Below are 16,749 nucleotides of genomic sequence, written 5' to 3' on the forward strand. Positions count from 1 at the left end.
AGTTCAAACGTCATTTGACTCCCCTTGAACCTGATACAATTTACAACTTCAGCTAGATCCAGTTTGGGTTAGCTTATATTACTATACTTCAACTTCCCTTTGACATAACTCTAACCACAGCTTGAGTTCTACAAACCCTACCTCAAAATATAGTCCTCACCTTGGAGAAAATAAAGTTAGAACCACAATTTAAATCAGCTTGAACTCCATCCTGTTTGGGTTAGGTAAAAACTATACCTAAACTACCCTTTTACATATCTCTAAACACCGTTTGAGTTCTACAACCCTAAAGATATAGTTCTCACCTCGGATAAAATAAAGTTACAACTACGATTTAAATTTTATTGTGGCTAAATCAAACTACAGTTCAGATTCCCCTGTTTCCACATTCTGTAAGAACATAAGCCTGGAAAAACTCAAAATATTGCCCAGCTAAGCACCACCATACCTCAAAATTCATTGTTGAGGAAACAAGTTGTGTCACAAGTACACATTACCTAGACTCGGCTCCATAGGCTTGTGCTTGCTGCCGACTCTCTCATTGACAAAAGCAATAGTTACCTTTGATCAACTTTGCCATCAAAGCTCAAAATAAGGGCACTTATTGATAAATCAATAAACAAAGAGGCAATTGTTCGAAAGGGATGGTAATAGGAAACAAACTGACCACACTTGAACAAAACAGCATCGTGAAAAGATGTTAGTGGTGCCTATTGTAGAAAAGCTGTCAACTTGTATGACTTGCTGGCACAATTAACTGCAGTCAGTTTCTCATAGGACAGAAACCAAGGGCAATACTACAAATAAACAGAGCCCTGACATTAACACATTTAGTTGAGATTGTCAAACAATTCGATTGGTGTATGTCACTGTCACACTAAATAGTAAATACAACATCCTGTTTATTCCATGTATCTTTCCTACCTGCATTTAAAATGCAACAGCAATTGATGCAATTGTTTGCCCAGTCTACACCAAACTGAATACACTAGAACTCCAGCGATAATTAAAACCGTTGACAGAAAAATAACTTGATTTGGTATCGACTAATAAGCATCAGAAAGAAAGCAAATTGACAACAGCAACGCTTGACAGGGGGGGTTTTACTGAGCATGAATGGTCCACACAAGATGGTCTTGAATTCTTGTAATGGTGGAAATGCATAATGGTTCATGGATATGCTAGAAAAGGCATTCCTTTCTCTCCTACAATTCTCACATGAAAGTGTAAATTGAAATTTTACAATAATGCCTCCTTACCAATGTAGATTTCTATATGTGTATTTTAGCAAGTACTATATGCACACATGCCACTGCATGCATTTGTAAGCCAAAGAAGCAGCTGGCAACAACAAGAGCAGTGTATAAAACAAAAATCAGTTATTGCCACCATAATATTGCTACAAACAGTGATTTCAAGGCCCTGTTAATCAAAATATTAACACCATGAATCTTATAGCAATAAAGTTATATAGGGAGACAACGGGATATGTTTCCCATTGGTTAAAAAAGAATGATGTGAATCAAAAGTCTGGGTGCAGCAGCTTGGATTTTACCCTAGCTGCACTGCCATCTTTTCATGGATCATTCAACCTCGTGCAGGAGTGTGAAATCTGAATGCTTTGCCAAGTAGCCTTGAATCCCTACTCTAGCAAAGCAGTTTCTCCACCCTTGGCAGATATCAGACACAGGCCTATCAATGGACCCCAACATGAAGAAAAAAACTGGAATAGGGACTGCTTTAGTCTCCGCAAAGGCATCTAACCAGGCCCTGCATCTCACCCGGCCAACAGCTGGTAACTTGGTAAGGGTAAACTCCCAGTATCCTCTTTGTTGGAAAAGTAACTAGGTTTGGTCTTCATTCTTGTATCAATTTGTATTTTTACGGTAAAAGAAGAAAAGGAATTTTATTTAAGCATGGGTTTTATGATCCATTTAATGGTCTTCTAGGTCAAGCATGCATTTCATGCTCCTAGGGTTTGTCATGAGTCAAAATAATTATTGTCATATGTAAAAGACCCTTTTGGGCAATTTGTATCAAGAAAGAAATATTATTTTTTAGTCTATAATGTCAATTTGAACTCCCAAGACCAAGTCGGTGCTGTGAAAGGAAGTTGGCCCAGTTTGAGGCTATTCGACCTCTTGAAAGGTGTATATATAGCCAAAGACTTTGCACTATCGAAACACAGATTACACAAGTTCAATCTGCAATAGGACAAGAAGAAACAAGGGTGAAAAAGTCAAAGCAAGGAAGAACACTTGAAAATATATCTTTTCTGTCCACGCATGCAAGCATATTAGGGTTTTCTATGTGAGTTGCAGGGGCCAAAGTTGCAGGTTGAATTGCAGACCTGAAGTTGCAGGACCGAGACTTTGACTGGAGCAGTTTGTGAAGAGGTTGACTTTCATTGACTTTGGTAGACGTTGTCTTATTTGGAAGAGATCATTTGGAGGGCTGACTTGGGGCTTGAGGAAGTCTTGGATTTGGTCTTTGGGTCTTGGAGGTCTCATTTTGATCTGATTCTATAAGAAGATGATTGTTTGGGTTTTCCACAGCTGAGGGGTTTTGCCCTGGCGTGGAGACTATATCTTGTGTTCTTTGTGTTTTGTGATCTTCATGTTTTTGATAATTGCTTGATGAAGAAGAAAAACATAATAATAAAATGCCAACAAATATCACAAGTAATTATCTAGTAAGGAAAAATCAATATTAATCTAGAAATGCCTTTATTTTCCAACATGGTATCAGAGCTAAGGTCAATTAAAGGAGAATTGAAGATCACTTTCTGTTGGCAGCTATGTTTGAAGTCTTCTTTGAAATCCCTGTGGAGTCCGAGTTCAGATCACTTACTGTTGGCTTAGTCCCAGAAGCTTGAAGTCATCCATCAAGGTATTCAGAAACAACTGAAAAACGGAGTTCTGGATCAACTATTCAAAGTTCTGATTTACATCCTAAGATCAGTGGCATACCTCGTTCTTCCTGCAGTATAATAAAATGAGAACTATTCTTCATTGGACTACTAGACCAATGGCATCAAGACACTTTTATCATCCGAACCTTCTTCTTCAAACATGATTTGAATTGCAAAGAACCACTACAGTAATCTATGACAATATGACTGCAACTTGACAAGAAGTGAATTCCCTTGAGCTGCTAGATTAAGAATGGAAGTGAGTTTCTTGGTGATACAAGTTGACTTCTGGACAGAGATATGAACAACAATTTCAAAAATATGACAATGCTTGAAGATCCGAGTTATGACACTATGATGATCCAAGTTACAATATGAAGCTAAAGATATTTTGCCATACCACTATCCGAAAATTCTGTGATACAAACTAATTCCTGAAGTCTGATGTGAAACAGTGATATGTTTTGTCTCTCCCAAAGACAATGCATGACCATAATAAAAACTATCTCTAAGGTCAAAATGGAGTCCATGTGGAGACCATACTTGAAGGTCGAAATGGATTACTAAGAAGGCTGTAATCTGATCCATCCAAAGAGCAAGCATCAAAAGAACATATACCTCTAAGGCAGCCAAGACCTCAGGAGACTTGCGAAGGGAGGCGGAGTCCGTTTTGGGATAATTCTCTTGTGATTGTAGGTCGAAGATAGGAGCAGCCAACAAAGGAGGGAGCCGAGAAAAGGCAGTTTTGTACCTAGTTTGAAGGAGATTCTTCTCAAAATATCAGATCTGAAACTTCTGTTCATGCCCTAGTTGCAGGCCACATTCTTGTAGGTGACTTTTGGAGGGACCGAGAGCCTAAACAAGAGGGTTGTGATGGCATAAGGAACAGCGAGCAATTAGGGTTTGTTTGGGAGGATAAGCCACAATTTTTGGACGCTTAGATGGCCAAGTATAAGGGACTGTGACTGTGGCTACAGTCAGCCCTAATCAGAGGACCGAGGTTGCAAAGAGAAGGTACAGCACTCAAGGATAAGAAGGGCAGCAGATTGTTGATAAACAAGGTATGGTTGTTCTATTGTATTGGTGCTTTTGCTAGTGGATATACTGTTCAGTTTAGACAGATTATTGGAGGTCGTCTTGAAGCTGATGGGAAGGAAGGAAACAAGTAGGTGAGCTTGGAAGCCCTAATTGCAGACCTGTGGAGGACTATAGGTCTGCTAGGAGAGCTGGGATTTGAGCTTCAGGGACTAATCTTTGAAGGACATTTGGCCAAGGTCTAGAAGGCTGGAAAGAAGATTCTCACAGTCTAGAAGGGACAAAACTTCCATGTAATTGCAGATTGAAAGAAGGGCCTGTTTTGGAGGACGAGTTATCTAGTAGGCTTTCCAAAAACTAGGTCACATCTCTCTGTGGCAACTACGTAGGAAGAAGGTCCTTTGGTGAGGGTTTTTTCTGTTTTGCTTTGTAGATACAAAGAAGCCCTAGACAGGGCTGAATGGTGTAGGCTCAGATCAGTGACTGTTTAGAGCCAGACTTGAAGAAAATCGTTGTACAATGAATAAAATAGTTGGTTCACTATTGTATGGGCAGATTTATGAAAACGCTAAGGGCAGTGAAGCACTTGACATTTACTTTCAAGTGGGTTGTGTTTGGAAGAACTTATGATAGAAATCTTGGAGATATTGGAAGGCAGTTTGATTGGTGCCCTAAGGACTGTCAATTTGAGAGCTGTGTACAGAAGCCCTGAGGAGAATCATCCAAGAGGCTAGACTGACTAGAAGATTTATTTGAAGACTCTTAGAGTTGGCTATTTTGGAAAGATGAAAATAGCAGCTCGAGGGCAGAATTATTTGAGACTGTAGAACTGCATTGTTAGCCAAGTTGACTGAACAATGGATTGGCTGGCCAAGTATTGTGATGATCAGAATTGTGTGATGGATTATCTTCAAGGCAAGAAGCAGTGGAGGAAGTAGCATTGGACACAGTTCTAGATGCAGTTGGTGAAGACATCAAGTACAGTGGACTGTTAGGAGGCAGATTTGGAGCCCTACATCAAGAAGTTGCAAGATGATCAAACTCAGTGATAAGAGGGCCGGTTGAGGAAGCTACAACAATTGCAGGTAGCTGATGTAAGGAAAGTATGAGTGCTTCTAAGTTCTGACACAAGGTAAAGCTTGTTGATGAATTCTCCCTGTTTGAGAGGGAGTGAGCATGGATTTATCCTCCCAGGTTGAGATGGAGTAAGGTAGGACACCAGTTCTCCCTGTGTCATGTACTAGGCCAGGGGTCAGAACTAACCGCGTAACTCAAGCGCATGCCTCACAGATATGGAGAATGATGGTTTGAATTAGTATGGTTCTCCTTGTGTCAGGTACTGTCACAGATTAGGATTGATCCTAAGTCAAGTACATAGACATGGATAAAGAGAATGGTGAATTGGATAAGCATCTTGGACAGACATTCTTGAGTCATGTACTGTGATGGATTAGGATAGAGATCCTAACTCAAGTACATGGACTTGGATAAGAATGGTCTGATGGACAAACATTTCTTTAAGGGAAATGGTTTAGTGAAAGATATACTTGATATCCTATGTGGAGTATGTACCTCAGTGAGGCGGTGTGGTGTCCCATGGAATGCCTCCCAGCGATGTGCTCTGCTCTTGTGAGAGATAGAGAGTACCTGTCAAGGCCTTGGTAATGTGACAATGCTGACTATGATTATCATTGATGCTTATCAATCTGGATCCCTTCTTATGAGAACATTTCAACTTGAGATAGACATGTTGAGCCATTATGAATACCTCCCTAGTTAAGTTGGAGTGTTGGAAAAGTAACTCGGTTCAGTGTTCATTCTTGTATCAATTTGTATTTTTATGTTAAAAAAGAAAAAGAATTTTATTAAAGCATGGGTTTCATGCTCCATTTAATGGTCTTCTAGGTCAAGAATTCCATGCTCCTAGGGTTTGTCATGAGTCAAAAGAATTAGTCATATCTAAAAGACCCTTTTGGGGAATTTGTATCAAGAAAGAAATATTATTTTTTAGTCTATAATGCCAATTTGGACTCCCAAGACCAAGTCGGCCTTGCCAAAGGAAGTCAGCCCAGTTTGAGGCTATTCGACCTCTTGAAAGGTGTATATATAGCCAGAGACTTCGACCTATTGAAGCACACATTACACAAGTTCGATCCACAATAGGATAGGAAGAAAAAAGAGCGAAAAAGTCAAGAAGGAAATGTCGGAGGAAGGAAGAAGACTTGAAAATATCCTTTATGTCCATACGTGCGAGCAGATAAGGGTTATTCTGTGTCAGTTGCAGGGCCGAATTTGCAGGTTGAATTGCAAACCTGACGTTGCAAGACCGATAGATTGACTGGAGCAATTTGTGAAGAGTTTGACTTTCATTGACTTTGGTAGACGTTGTCTTATTTGGAAGAGATCATTTGGAGGGATGACTTGGGGCTTGAGGAAGTCTTGGATTTGGTCTTTGGGTCTTGGAGGTCTCATTTTGATCTGATTCTATATGAAGAGGATTGTTTGGGTTTTCCCAAGTTGTGGGGTTTTGCCCTGGTGTGGATCCTATATCTCGTGTTCTTTGTATTTTGTGATCTTCGTGTTTTGATAATTGCTTGATGAAGAGAAAAACATAATAATAAAATGCCAACAAATATCACAAATAATTATCTAGTAAGGAAAATCAATATTAATCTACAAATGCCTTGATTTTCCAACACCCTTCTCCCCTCACATCGAACTTTGTATTTTGTGATCTTCGTGTTTTTGATAATTGCTTGATGAAGAGAAAAACATAATAATAAGATGCCAACAAATATCACAAATAATTATCTAGTAAGGAAAATCAATATTAATCTACAAATGCCTTGATTTTCCAACACTCTTCTCCCCTCACATCGAATGCAAGCCAATCTTCAGTCCTTGGCAAGCCAGGCCACCCTGTTCAGATCCCCTCCCTTCTGATTCTACACCCTCATCTGTGGCAACTACAGGGCATCCTTTCAAGGATTTGGTCCTCAACCAAACTCCAGCGGTGATCTCCCTGCAACTACCTACAGATTAAATGGTTGATGAAGCACCAGCGCCATCCATAGCAGTAGTTGATGTGGAGCTAAATGAATTTTTCAAAAATAAAGGACTCATCTGCAGGTTTAACAGCCTCTGGCCATACTAACAGACTTGCACCAAAGGATAGCAAAAATTTGGAAACCAGAAAGAATGAATGAAACCCTTATTTACTTAAGTGCAAAAGGAATTTTCATTGTGGAATTTGTCCTAGCAGAAGACAAGCACGGGATTTTCAACTCCAGCACTTGGTTTGGGGGGAAAGCAAGACTCTGCATTATGCTGTGGACCCTTATCTTTAGACTTTGATCCTACATCTAACTCACTCTTCACTGTTCCTGTCTAAAAATGCCTAACATCCCTTAGCATTTCTGGGGTCTCCATTTGTTGTAGGAACAGGAAATGACCTAAGCAAATCCCACTTTGGAAGTGTTGAAATGCATTGTAGGGATATCACTACCTATGCTTGCATTTGCATAGACAAGGATTTCAACAATGAACTTCTGGCAGAACTCAAATGGGTAGACAAGAAATTACACTTGGACCTAACCTTTCAATTATGAGAAAGTTATCTTTCAATTTAGGGCCTGCCAAGAGACAGAACACATAACAGCTCACTGTGTTGAGAATACAAAAGCTGGACATTCAAGAGAACCACAGCAAAAACCAACCCAGTGGGATGGGGCAACAGAGGACCATCATCTAATCAACAAGGACTCCTCAGTAGCTGTGCAGCTACCCACAACAGCTCAGCAAGCTCCAAGAATCCAACGCAGGGCTCCAATGCAAGTACAAAGAAATAAGGATGTCAAAAAAAGCGGTCAGAAAAGTATCAGCCTACAGAAAAGCAAGCCCATTCTACTCCAGAGACCAAGGCATCAGATCAGGAAAGAGAAAAAAAATGCTTTGAACATTCCACATCCCTGCCAGCTATACAGGGATCCAAAACCACCTACGGCTTCAGAAAAAGTGGCAACACCACCTCCATCAGAAAAGGTCTAAAAAATAGGTCACTCCTCTCAAATCCATCTACCAACCCTCCGAAGTGAGCAAGGCCAACATGGCAGAGAAAGAGGAAGAGGTCGTGAAAATCTTTGAAATCCAACAATGCTATCTGGATGAGAAAGTGCACAGTGATGAAGATTTAGAAAATGGTGAACTGCAAAAACCAGTCACACCATTCCAAGACCAACGGCAAGAATGGACCAAAGTCTCCAAGAAGGAAAAAAGGAAACCACCCCAGTGGATAATAACCTGCAGGGAAAGAAAGCGGCATCGAACCTTACTTTAGATACATATTGTTTTTGCATTCAGTTGTGTGCTCAGTTTATGTGTATATTCATGTCAACCTTGTTTCAAAGCACACTCTGGCAGGAAAAAAAAGATTCACAGCCAGTGAATCACCGAGCCTTGGGAACACTGGGAGATTCCCTCAGATGAATGATTCCATAATATAATTTTGTATCTCCTCACTGTAAGAGCAAAGCCACCAATTTTGACTCAATAGTTGTAAAATAATGGCAAACGCAATGTGTATCCCATGTGTAAAATAAAGAAGGATGCAATATCCATCTCTACAGACAGAGAGATGCAAGACATTTAAGTTTTCTTTTTGCAAATTTACCATCTGCAAGACACATTTTGCCAAGTGGACCAAGAATATATATACCGCAGGTGCCCATGCAACTTGTTCTGGCGACTAATTAAATCTGATAGGTTCTTTTTTCTTTTTTCTTTTTTTTAACTCTGTTGGTATTTAGCTACAAAATTTGAAACTGCAAAACAGATACAAACTAGCATTTCACAGAGCTATATTACTCAATGAGAATGAACAGCTGGTCAAGATATCAACAACTTGCGTATAAAATCATTTGTGGTTCACCCTAAACCATACAGGAAAGCATCAAAATGAAGAACAGTGAATAGGAAATAACCATGGCCAAACATTTCCACAAGAAAAACAAAGATAAATAGAATGCATATTTCAGAAGGTAAGACATGCAAAGTTTAGAAAGCAAAAATATATATGAAAAATGACAGGAAATAATAATTGTCAAAAATACTTTTCAAAATTAAGAGTAACTAAAATCAATTAATACATCTTTGCATGAAAAGGGTAGGAAAACCAAGGAAACATGGACACATTCTGAACATATTTACATCAAAAACTAATTCTCATTGAAATTTATAAATATAATGTATATATGTGTACACATATGGCTAGTCATCATGTGCACAAATGCCCATGTGAACCATGAGTTAAATAACCAGACTCCTAATACAGAATCTACTACAATAGCATGTTTGGAGTCTGGCCTAGTAATTATGGCTATCCTGGTGCTTGTGATGTTGTCGGTCTTGCTGGTACCAACTCTCTCTGCAATCAAACAATTGCTATCATCTCAGTATATAATATTATAACAACTTCACAACAATTAAACAAAAAAAAAATCAAATGAAAATTACTATATCTGTGAGCAAATATGCACACAATCATCGTGTATCTGTGTGCCAAGCTGCGAAACATATGGATAATCAGTATTTTGAGTGCTCTCGTGTACCTGTGTGCTAAGCTGCAATGTAGATGAATCATTAATAGTTTGTTTGTCCTGTACCAAATGCATACTCATGGCATATACAGCCTCAACTGCATCATTCACAGCCCTTAATGGGCCAAAACTGCCTCGTACCTCTGTTATAGTCCTGGCCAACTTGAGCAAAGCCTAGACATGAATATGTTCATTAGTGAATTTTCTAAAACATCAAACATCTACATTAACTTTTCAAATGTTAATAAGTTTATACTAGCCTGTTGCAGTTCTGCTTCCTTCTCAGCAAGACAGTGAAGACTGCATGAATATTCTTCATCTGCACCCTGTACGAATCGTGAAGGACCTGCATTATCTACTTGTTTCCTTGTAGTCCTCTGAGTCTCATACAAGGCCTAAACATTAATTTGTTGATTAGTGCAGTGCCTAAATTTTTAAACCTATGCCTTCACTTTTTATTATTAACAAGTATTAACCTGACACAGTTGTACAAGGAATATACAAATCGTTGACAAAATGCATACTCATGGCATATACAGCCTCAACTGCACCATTCACAGTCCTTAATGAGCCAAAAATGAGTCGTACCTCTGTTATAGTCCTGGCCAACTTGAGCAAAGCCTAGACATGAATATGTTCATTAGTGAATTTTCTAAAACATCACATCTACATTAACTTTTCTAATGTTAACAAGTTTGTAGTTGTACTAGCCTGTTTCAGTTCTGCTTCCTTCTCAGCAAGACAGCGAAGACTGCATGAATATTCTTCTTCTGCATCCTGTACGAATCTTGAAGGACCTGCATCATCTACTTGTTTCCTTGTAGTTCTCTGAGTCTCATACAAGGCCTAAACATGAATTTGTTGATTAGTGCAGTGCCTAAATTTTTAAACCTATGCATTCACTTTTTATTATTAACAAGTATTAACCTGATGCAGTTGTACAAGGAATATACAATTCATTGACAAAATGCATATTGCCTCAGACCCCAGAACCCCCGACATCCATGATAGGCAAAAAATAGTAGGATTATCCTCACTGAACTACATGACCTTACATCCATAGAATATAATAATACGTTCAAGAATGTAAAAATGCTTCTGGTAACATTACCCATTTCTGCTTCCATGCAATGTCTGCATCAGCATCTCTCTGGTGGGGTGAACGAGATCTCTCCATGGTTGTGATCTGCCTTTTCTGCTGCCATTCAATGTCTGCATCAGCATCTCTCTGGTAGGGAGATCTCTCCATGGTTGTGATCTGCCTTTTCTGCTGCCATAGAATGTCTGCATCAGCATCTCTCTGGTAGGGAGATCGAGACCTCTCCCTGTTTGTGATCTGCCCGACAGACTCCTGTAGACAGTATATATGAATGGCAAATTTATCAATAAAGGGAACTGCTGTGTTTTACGCAACTTAATAACTTTGCCCAAATATAACAGTATATAGATGCTTCAGTACACATATTAACAATGAAATTATCAATTGCCTGTCATCATATTAGTGGTGACATTATATAAATTCAGTAAAGATGCATGGAAGCAAGCCTAGAAAAACAATGGAGGGTAAAAGACTAACAGTGCGTGAACGGATAGGTTACAGGATAGGTATGTAGTACAAATGCATGAGAAAATATAATGCTTAAATACACATAATAGAAGGAAAAACCCTAGCTATAACAGATGGACTGTAGCAATTCAAAATCACAATTTGGTCTTGGATAGACAAGGAAAGCAAAATCTAAATACGTAAACAAAACCAACTACTCTGCCAAGTACCACCACACCCACAGTGTTGTTATTGCCCTTGCCATTGCCCTCGCAGACTCCTATAAGTCCCATTACAATGAATATACATATATATGAACACCAATTTTATCAAAAAATTGTTCATTAGTCTATTTCCTAAAACATCACCTTGACTTTTCAATAAACAAATTTATACTAACCTGTCGCAGTCGTACTTCCTTCTCAAGAACATAGCGATTAAGCCATGAACGCATCTTAGCTGTATTCTCCATGACCATTGACAGACTTGCATCATCTCTTCCTATCCGTGCTGTCCTTTTGGATTCGCACAAGTCCTAAACATGAAGTTGTTGATTAGTGTATTGTCTAAAACTTCAGATCTATGCCTTGACTTTTCATTGTTAACAAGTACTAACCTGATGCAGTTGTTTCTCCTCAGCTGGTGTACGAGGAATGTACAAATCATTGACCGGAAACATATCACCTCCCAGACCAGAACCACTGACCTGCATGAAAGGGGGAGAAGTAGGATCATCATTAATGAACTACATTTCCAATAAGAATATAATCAAGAAATGTAAAACTACTGATTACCCCTTTCTGTCTCGATAAGATATCTGCATCTGCACCTCTCTGGCAGGGAGAATGAGACCTTTCCTTAGCCGTGGTCTGCCTGGCAGACTCCTGCATACCCAGGCGGCAAGTATATACATATTAATGGCAATTTTATCAAAAATGGCAACTGCTGCGTAGGTTTATGTAACTAAGTAACTTTGGCCAAAACGTAACAATATATAGATGATTCAGTGCACATATAATAGCAATGAGATTATTAATTGCAGTATTACTACCCTGCCCACATATTAACAATGAAATTATCAATTGCCTGTCATCATATTAGTGGTGACATTCTATAAATTCAGTAAAGATGCATGGAAGCAAGCCTAGAAAAACAATGGAGGGTAAAAGACTAACAGTGTGTGAATGGATGGGTTACAGGATAGGTATGTAGTACAAATGCATGAGAAAATATAATGCTTAAATACACATAATAGAAGAAAAAACTCTAGCTATAACAGATGGACTGTAGCAATTCAAAATCACAATTTGGTCTTGGATAGACAAGGAAAGCAAAATCTAAATACGTAAACAAAACCAACTACTCTGCCAAGTACCACCACACCCACAGTGTTGCTATTGCCCTTGCCATTGCCCTCGCAGACTCCTATAAGTCCCATTACAAAGAATATACATATATATGAACACCAATTTTATCAAGAAATTGTTCATTAGTCTATTTCCTAAAACATCACCTTGACTTTTCAATTAACAAATTTATACTAACCTGTCGCAGTTGTACTTCCTTCTCAAGAACATAGCGATTAAGCCATGAACGCATCTTAGCTGTATTCTCCATGATCATTGACAGACTTGCATCATCTATTCCTATTCGTGCTGTCCTTTTGGATTCGCACAAGTCCTAAACATGAAGTTGTTGATTAGTGTATTGTCTAAAACTTCAGATCTATGCCTTGACTTTTCATTGTTAACAAGTATTAACCTGATGCAGTTGTGCCTTTTCCTCAGCTGGTCTACGAGGAATGTACAAATCATTGACCGGAAACATATCACCTCCCAGGCCAGAACTGCTGACCTGCATGAAAGGGGAAGAAGTAGGATTATCATTAATGAACTACATTTCCAATAAGAATACAATCAAGAAATGTAAAACTACTGATTACCCCTTTCTGCTTAGATAAGATATCTGCATCTGCACCTTTCTCCCAGGGAGTATGAGACCTTTCCTTAGCCATGGTCTGCCTGGCAGACTCCTGCATACCCAGGCAGCAAGTATATACATATTAATGGCAATTTTATAAAAAACGGCAACTGCTGCATAGGTTTATGTAACTAGGTAACTTTGGCCAAAACGTAACAATATATAGATGATTCAGCGCACATATAATAGCAATGAAATTATTAATTGCAGTATTACTACCCTGCCCACATATTAACAATGAAATTATTAATTGCCTGTCATCATATTAGTGGTGACATGTCACATTATATAAATTCAGTAAAGATGCATGGAAGCAAGCCTAGTAAAACAATGGAGGGTAAAAGACTAAAACAGTGCGTGAATGGATGGGTTACAGGATAGGTATGTAGTACAAATGCATGAGAAAATATAATGCTTAAATACACATAATAGAAGGAAAAACCCTAGCTATAACAGATGGACTGTAGCAATTCAAAACCACAATTTGGTCCTGGATAGACAAGGAAAGCAAAATCTAAATACGTAAACAAAACCAACTACTCTGCCAAGTACCACCACACCCACGGTGTTGCTATTGCCCTTGCCATTGCCCTCGCAGACTCCTATAAGTCCCATTACAATGAATATACATATATACGAACACCAATTTCCAAGTACCACCACACCCACGGTGTTGCTATTGCCCTTGCCATTGCCCTCGCAGACTCCTATAAGTCCCATTACAATGAAAATACATATATATGAACACCAATTTTATCAAAAAATTGTTCATTAGTCTATTTCCTACAACATCACCTTGACTTTTCAATTAACAAATTTATTCTAACCTGCCGCAGTCGTACTTCCTTCTCAAAAACATAGCGATTAAGCCATGAACGCATCTTAGCTGTATTCTCCATCATCATTGACAGACTTGCATCATCTATTCCTATTCGTGCTGTCCTTTTGGATTCGCACAAGTCCTAAACATGAAGTTGTTGATTAGTGTATTGTCTAAAACTTCAGATCTATGCCTTGACTTTTCATTGTTAACAAGTATTAACCTGATGCAGTTGTGCCTTCTCCTCAGCTGGTCTACGAGGAATGTACAAATCATTGACCGGAAACGTATCACCTCCCAGGCCAGAACCGCTGACCTGCATGAAAGGGGCAGAAGTAGGATTATCATTAATGAACTACATTTCCAATAAGAATACAATCAAGAAATGTAAAACTACTGATTACCCCTTTCTGCTTCGATACGATATCTGCATCTGCACCTCTCTGCCAGGGAGAATGAGACCTTTCCTTAGCCGTGGTCTGCCTGGCAGACTCCTGCATACCCAGGCAGCAAGTATATACATATTAATGCCAATTTTATCAAAAACGGCAACTGCTGCGTAGGTTTATGTAACTAAGTAACTTTGGCCAAAACGTAACAATATATAGATGATTCAGCGCACATATAACAGCAATGAAATTATTAATTGCAGTATTACTACCCTGCCTACTATCACCACATCCACAGTGTTGCTGTTGCCATTGCCATTGTCCTCGCCATTGGCAGCCATTTTCTTACACAAATCCTCAAACTGAAAACCCACACCCGATGCAGAAGAGTCAAATCCTCCTCCGCCAAACGATATGTATATAATCCCATAATTTCCGAGTTATTCATTTCTTAAATAAAACCCTCACTGTGCATGTGCCTGCGTCTATCATCGATTTACCCTAACCCTAACCCTAAATCTATAACCCTTGTGATGGAGATTACAACAAAATTCATCCTTTCACACCCATGGATCCTTGAATCAATGGAGATTATTCTATGAATGGGTATGATTCTTAAAGCTTTGGAGAACATGAACATTAGTTTAGGTTAAGCGTGGCTATGATTAAATTAGAGAAAGGAAGCATTATTATTCATCGTAGAAGAAGCAGCAGAAGCATTGTCTGTGAATCAATGGAGATTATTATGTGAATAGGTATGATTCATGAACCTTCTGAGAACATGAACACTAGTTTAGCTTAAGCATAGCTATTATTAAATTAAGCACAAGCAAGCATTATTATTATGTTATAATAGAAGAAGTAGCAGAAGCATTATCTGAACCAATGGAGTTTACTCTTTGAATGGGAATGGGTGGGTATGAATCCAAAGTTTTCTCAGAACATGAACCTTACCTTAGCTTAAGCTCAGCTATTATACTATTGAATAAAAGAAACATTATCATTCTATCATCATAGATACTATCCTTATACTTGCCTGTCAAAATTACTTGTAGATTGTTGGGAAAACCCATTCCAGCAACCCATAGGAGCATTAGTTGTTGATGATGGCACTGCAAAACTTCCAAAGAAATGTCCAGTTGTAATCTTCTACTATTACATTATTGTAGTCATTGTAATATATGGAGCCAGATAAAAACTCCACTCTACCGAAGCAAAGTTGAGTCTACGGAGAAAGAAAGTTCATGTTTCCGTGTGCCTCTGTAAAAGTTCATTAGTTCATTTCACCGCTACTTAAATTTCTGAAAGATTCTGTAAATCCAACTACAAAAACATGTAAATAGAAATAAGAATGTTCACTACTACCTGCTCTATCATCATGATAAATTGGGCAAATACACCTACAAGTACATGCTAACAGAATCAGAGTGTTCACTCATGCCCACTCTGTCATGATGAGAAAAGTTCAAAAAGGGTGGAAGGTTTAGTTCAGTGGGTTGGAATACACGGATTCGAGATAAAGGTAGAGAGTAGTTTAGAATACATGGATTGAGATAAAGGTAGAGGGTTCTCCCCACTCTCACCTACATACATTTGTCTAAGGATAAATTTGGCAAAATCCAATGGCACTTACACAGCAATAGAAAGACCAGTGTTCACTCATACCCACTCTATTCTATGTGGAAAAAATGTTCAAAAGGATAAAACGTAGTCCATTTATCTAATGGTAAAATATGTGTCCCATATTTGGATTAGAGATGAATGTGGGGAGGTAGATGGATGGATTAGAGATGAATGTGGGGAGGGAGATGCTTGTTTGGTTATGTTGTTATTATTTCTTATTTATTTAATGTGGTGTTGTTGGATTTGGTGTATTTTTTTAAATATGTTATTATTGAAATTTGTTGGTATTTTAGTTTAAAATAGGTTAAGGTCATGGTAGAGAGACTTTATGATTATTTTACATGATAAGAGTGATAGAAAGGGGTCACGAATACTTATAATTAAGAGTATCAATCACCAACTTATTTGAGAAAAGGTGGCCACTATAATTTGTATTCTCACTTATACATGGATGTGGATTTGCTATTAGATAATGAAATATTTTTATATTCTTACTTCTGTATTTATGTGGATTTGTTATTAGATAATGAAATATTTTTATGGAAGTGTTTATATATGTGTGTGGGGTATTTATTTGATTATATCAGGAAGTGGAGTTTTTTAATACTAATAAATTAAAGTTAATTTTTTTAGTTTTAGAGTTTTTTTATTATTTTGTTTTATTAAAATATATATATATAATATTGTTTTAAATAGTTTAATTGGTAATGGTTGTGGAAATGAAGTCTCATCGAAGTGGAAGTTTTGGGTTTAAATCTTGTGCTATCCCCTAATTCGGGTGAGAAGTTGGACATGATGAAGATGTATAGTCCTACCAAGCTTACAAAAAAAAATATTGCTCTAAATAAATA

The 16,749-nt window shown here is 38.2% G+C and overlaps 1 protein-coding gene across 10 annotated transcripts; it reads right to left on the minus strand.

Annotated features, from left to right (window-relative positions):
- Positions 1 to 9,146: 9,146 nt before the first annotated feature.
- Positions 9,147 to 15,977, minus strand: LOC149209878 (uncharacterized). Of its 10 annotated transcripts, none has more exons than XM_089396528.1 (18): positions 15,641 to 15,977; positions 15,312 to 15,387; positions 14,548 to 14,637; positions 14,291 to 14,380; positions 14,110 to 14,202; positions 13,894 to 14,028; positions 13,029 to 13,118; positions 12,848 to 12,940; positions 12,632 to 12,766; positions 11,881 to 11,970; positions 11,703 to 11,792; positions 11,487 to 11,621; positions 10,652 to 10,891; positions 10,252 to 10,386; positions 10,129 to 10,161; positions 9,801 to 9,935; positions 9,553 to 9,714; positions 9,147 to 9,368 (listed from the first exon to the last, which is right to left on the minus strand). In XM_089396528.1, exons 3-18 carry the CDS (start codon positions 14,614 to 14,616, stop codon positions 9,321 to 9,323), a joined length of 1,773 nt encoding a protein of 590 aa, XP_089252654.1. In that variant the 5' UTR covers positions 14,617 to 14,637; positions 15,312 to 15,387; positions 15,641 to 15,977; the 3' UTR covers positions 9,147 to 9,320. The 10 variants fall into 10 exon arrangements, 9 of the variants coding, with proteins under 9 accessions (XP_089252654.1, XP_089252653.1, XP_089252655.1 ...); XM_089396527.1 differs by having other exon boundaries at positions 15,312 to 15,535; XM_089396529.1 differs by having other exon boundaries at positions 15,638 to 15,977.
- Positions 15,978 to 16,749: the final 772 nt, after the last annotated feature.

This window comes from Pinus tabuliformis, chromosome 1_2 (genome assembly GCF_031772625.1).
Source record: "Pinus tabuliformis cultivar Carrire ecotype Pingquan chromosome 1_2, CPIR1, whole genome shotgun sequence".
Taxonomy (NCBI): domain Eukaryota; kingdom Viridiplantae; phylum Streptophyta; class Pinopsida; order Pinales; family Pinaceae; genus Pinus; species Pinus tabuliformis.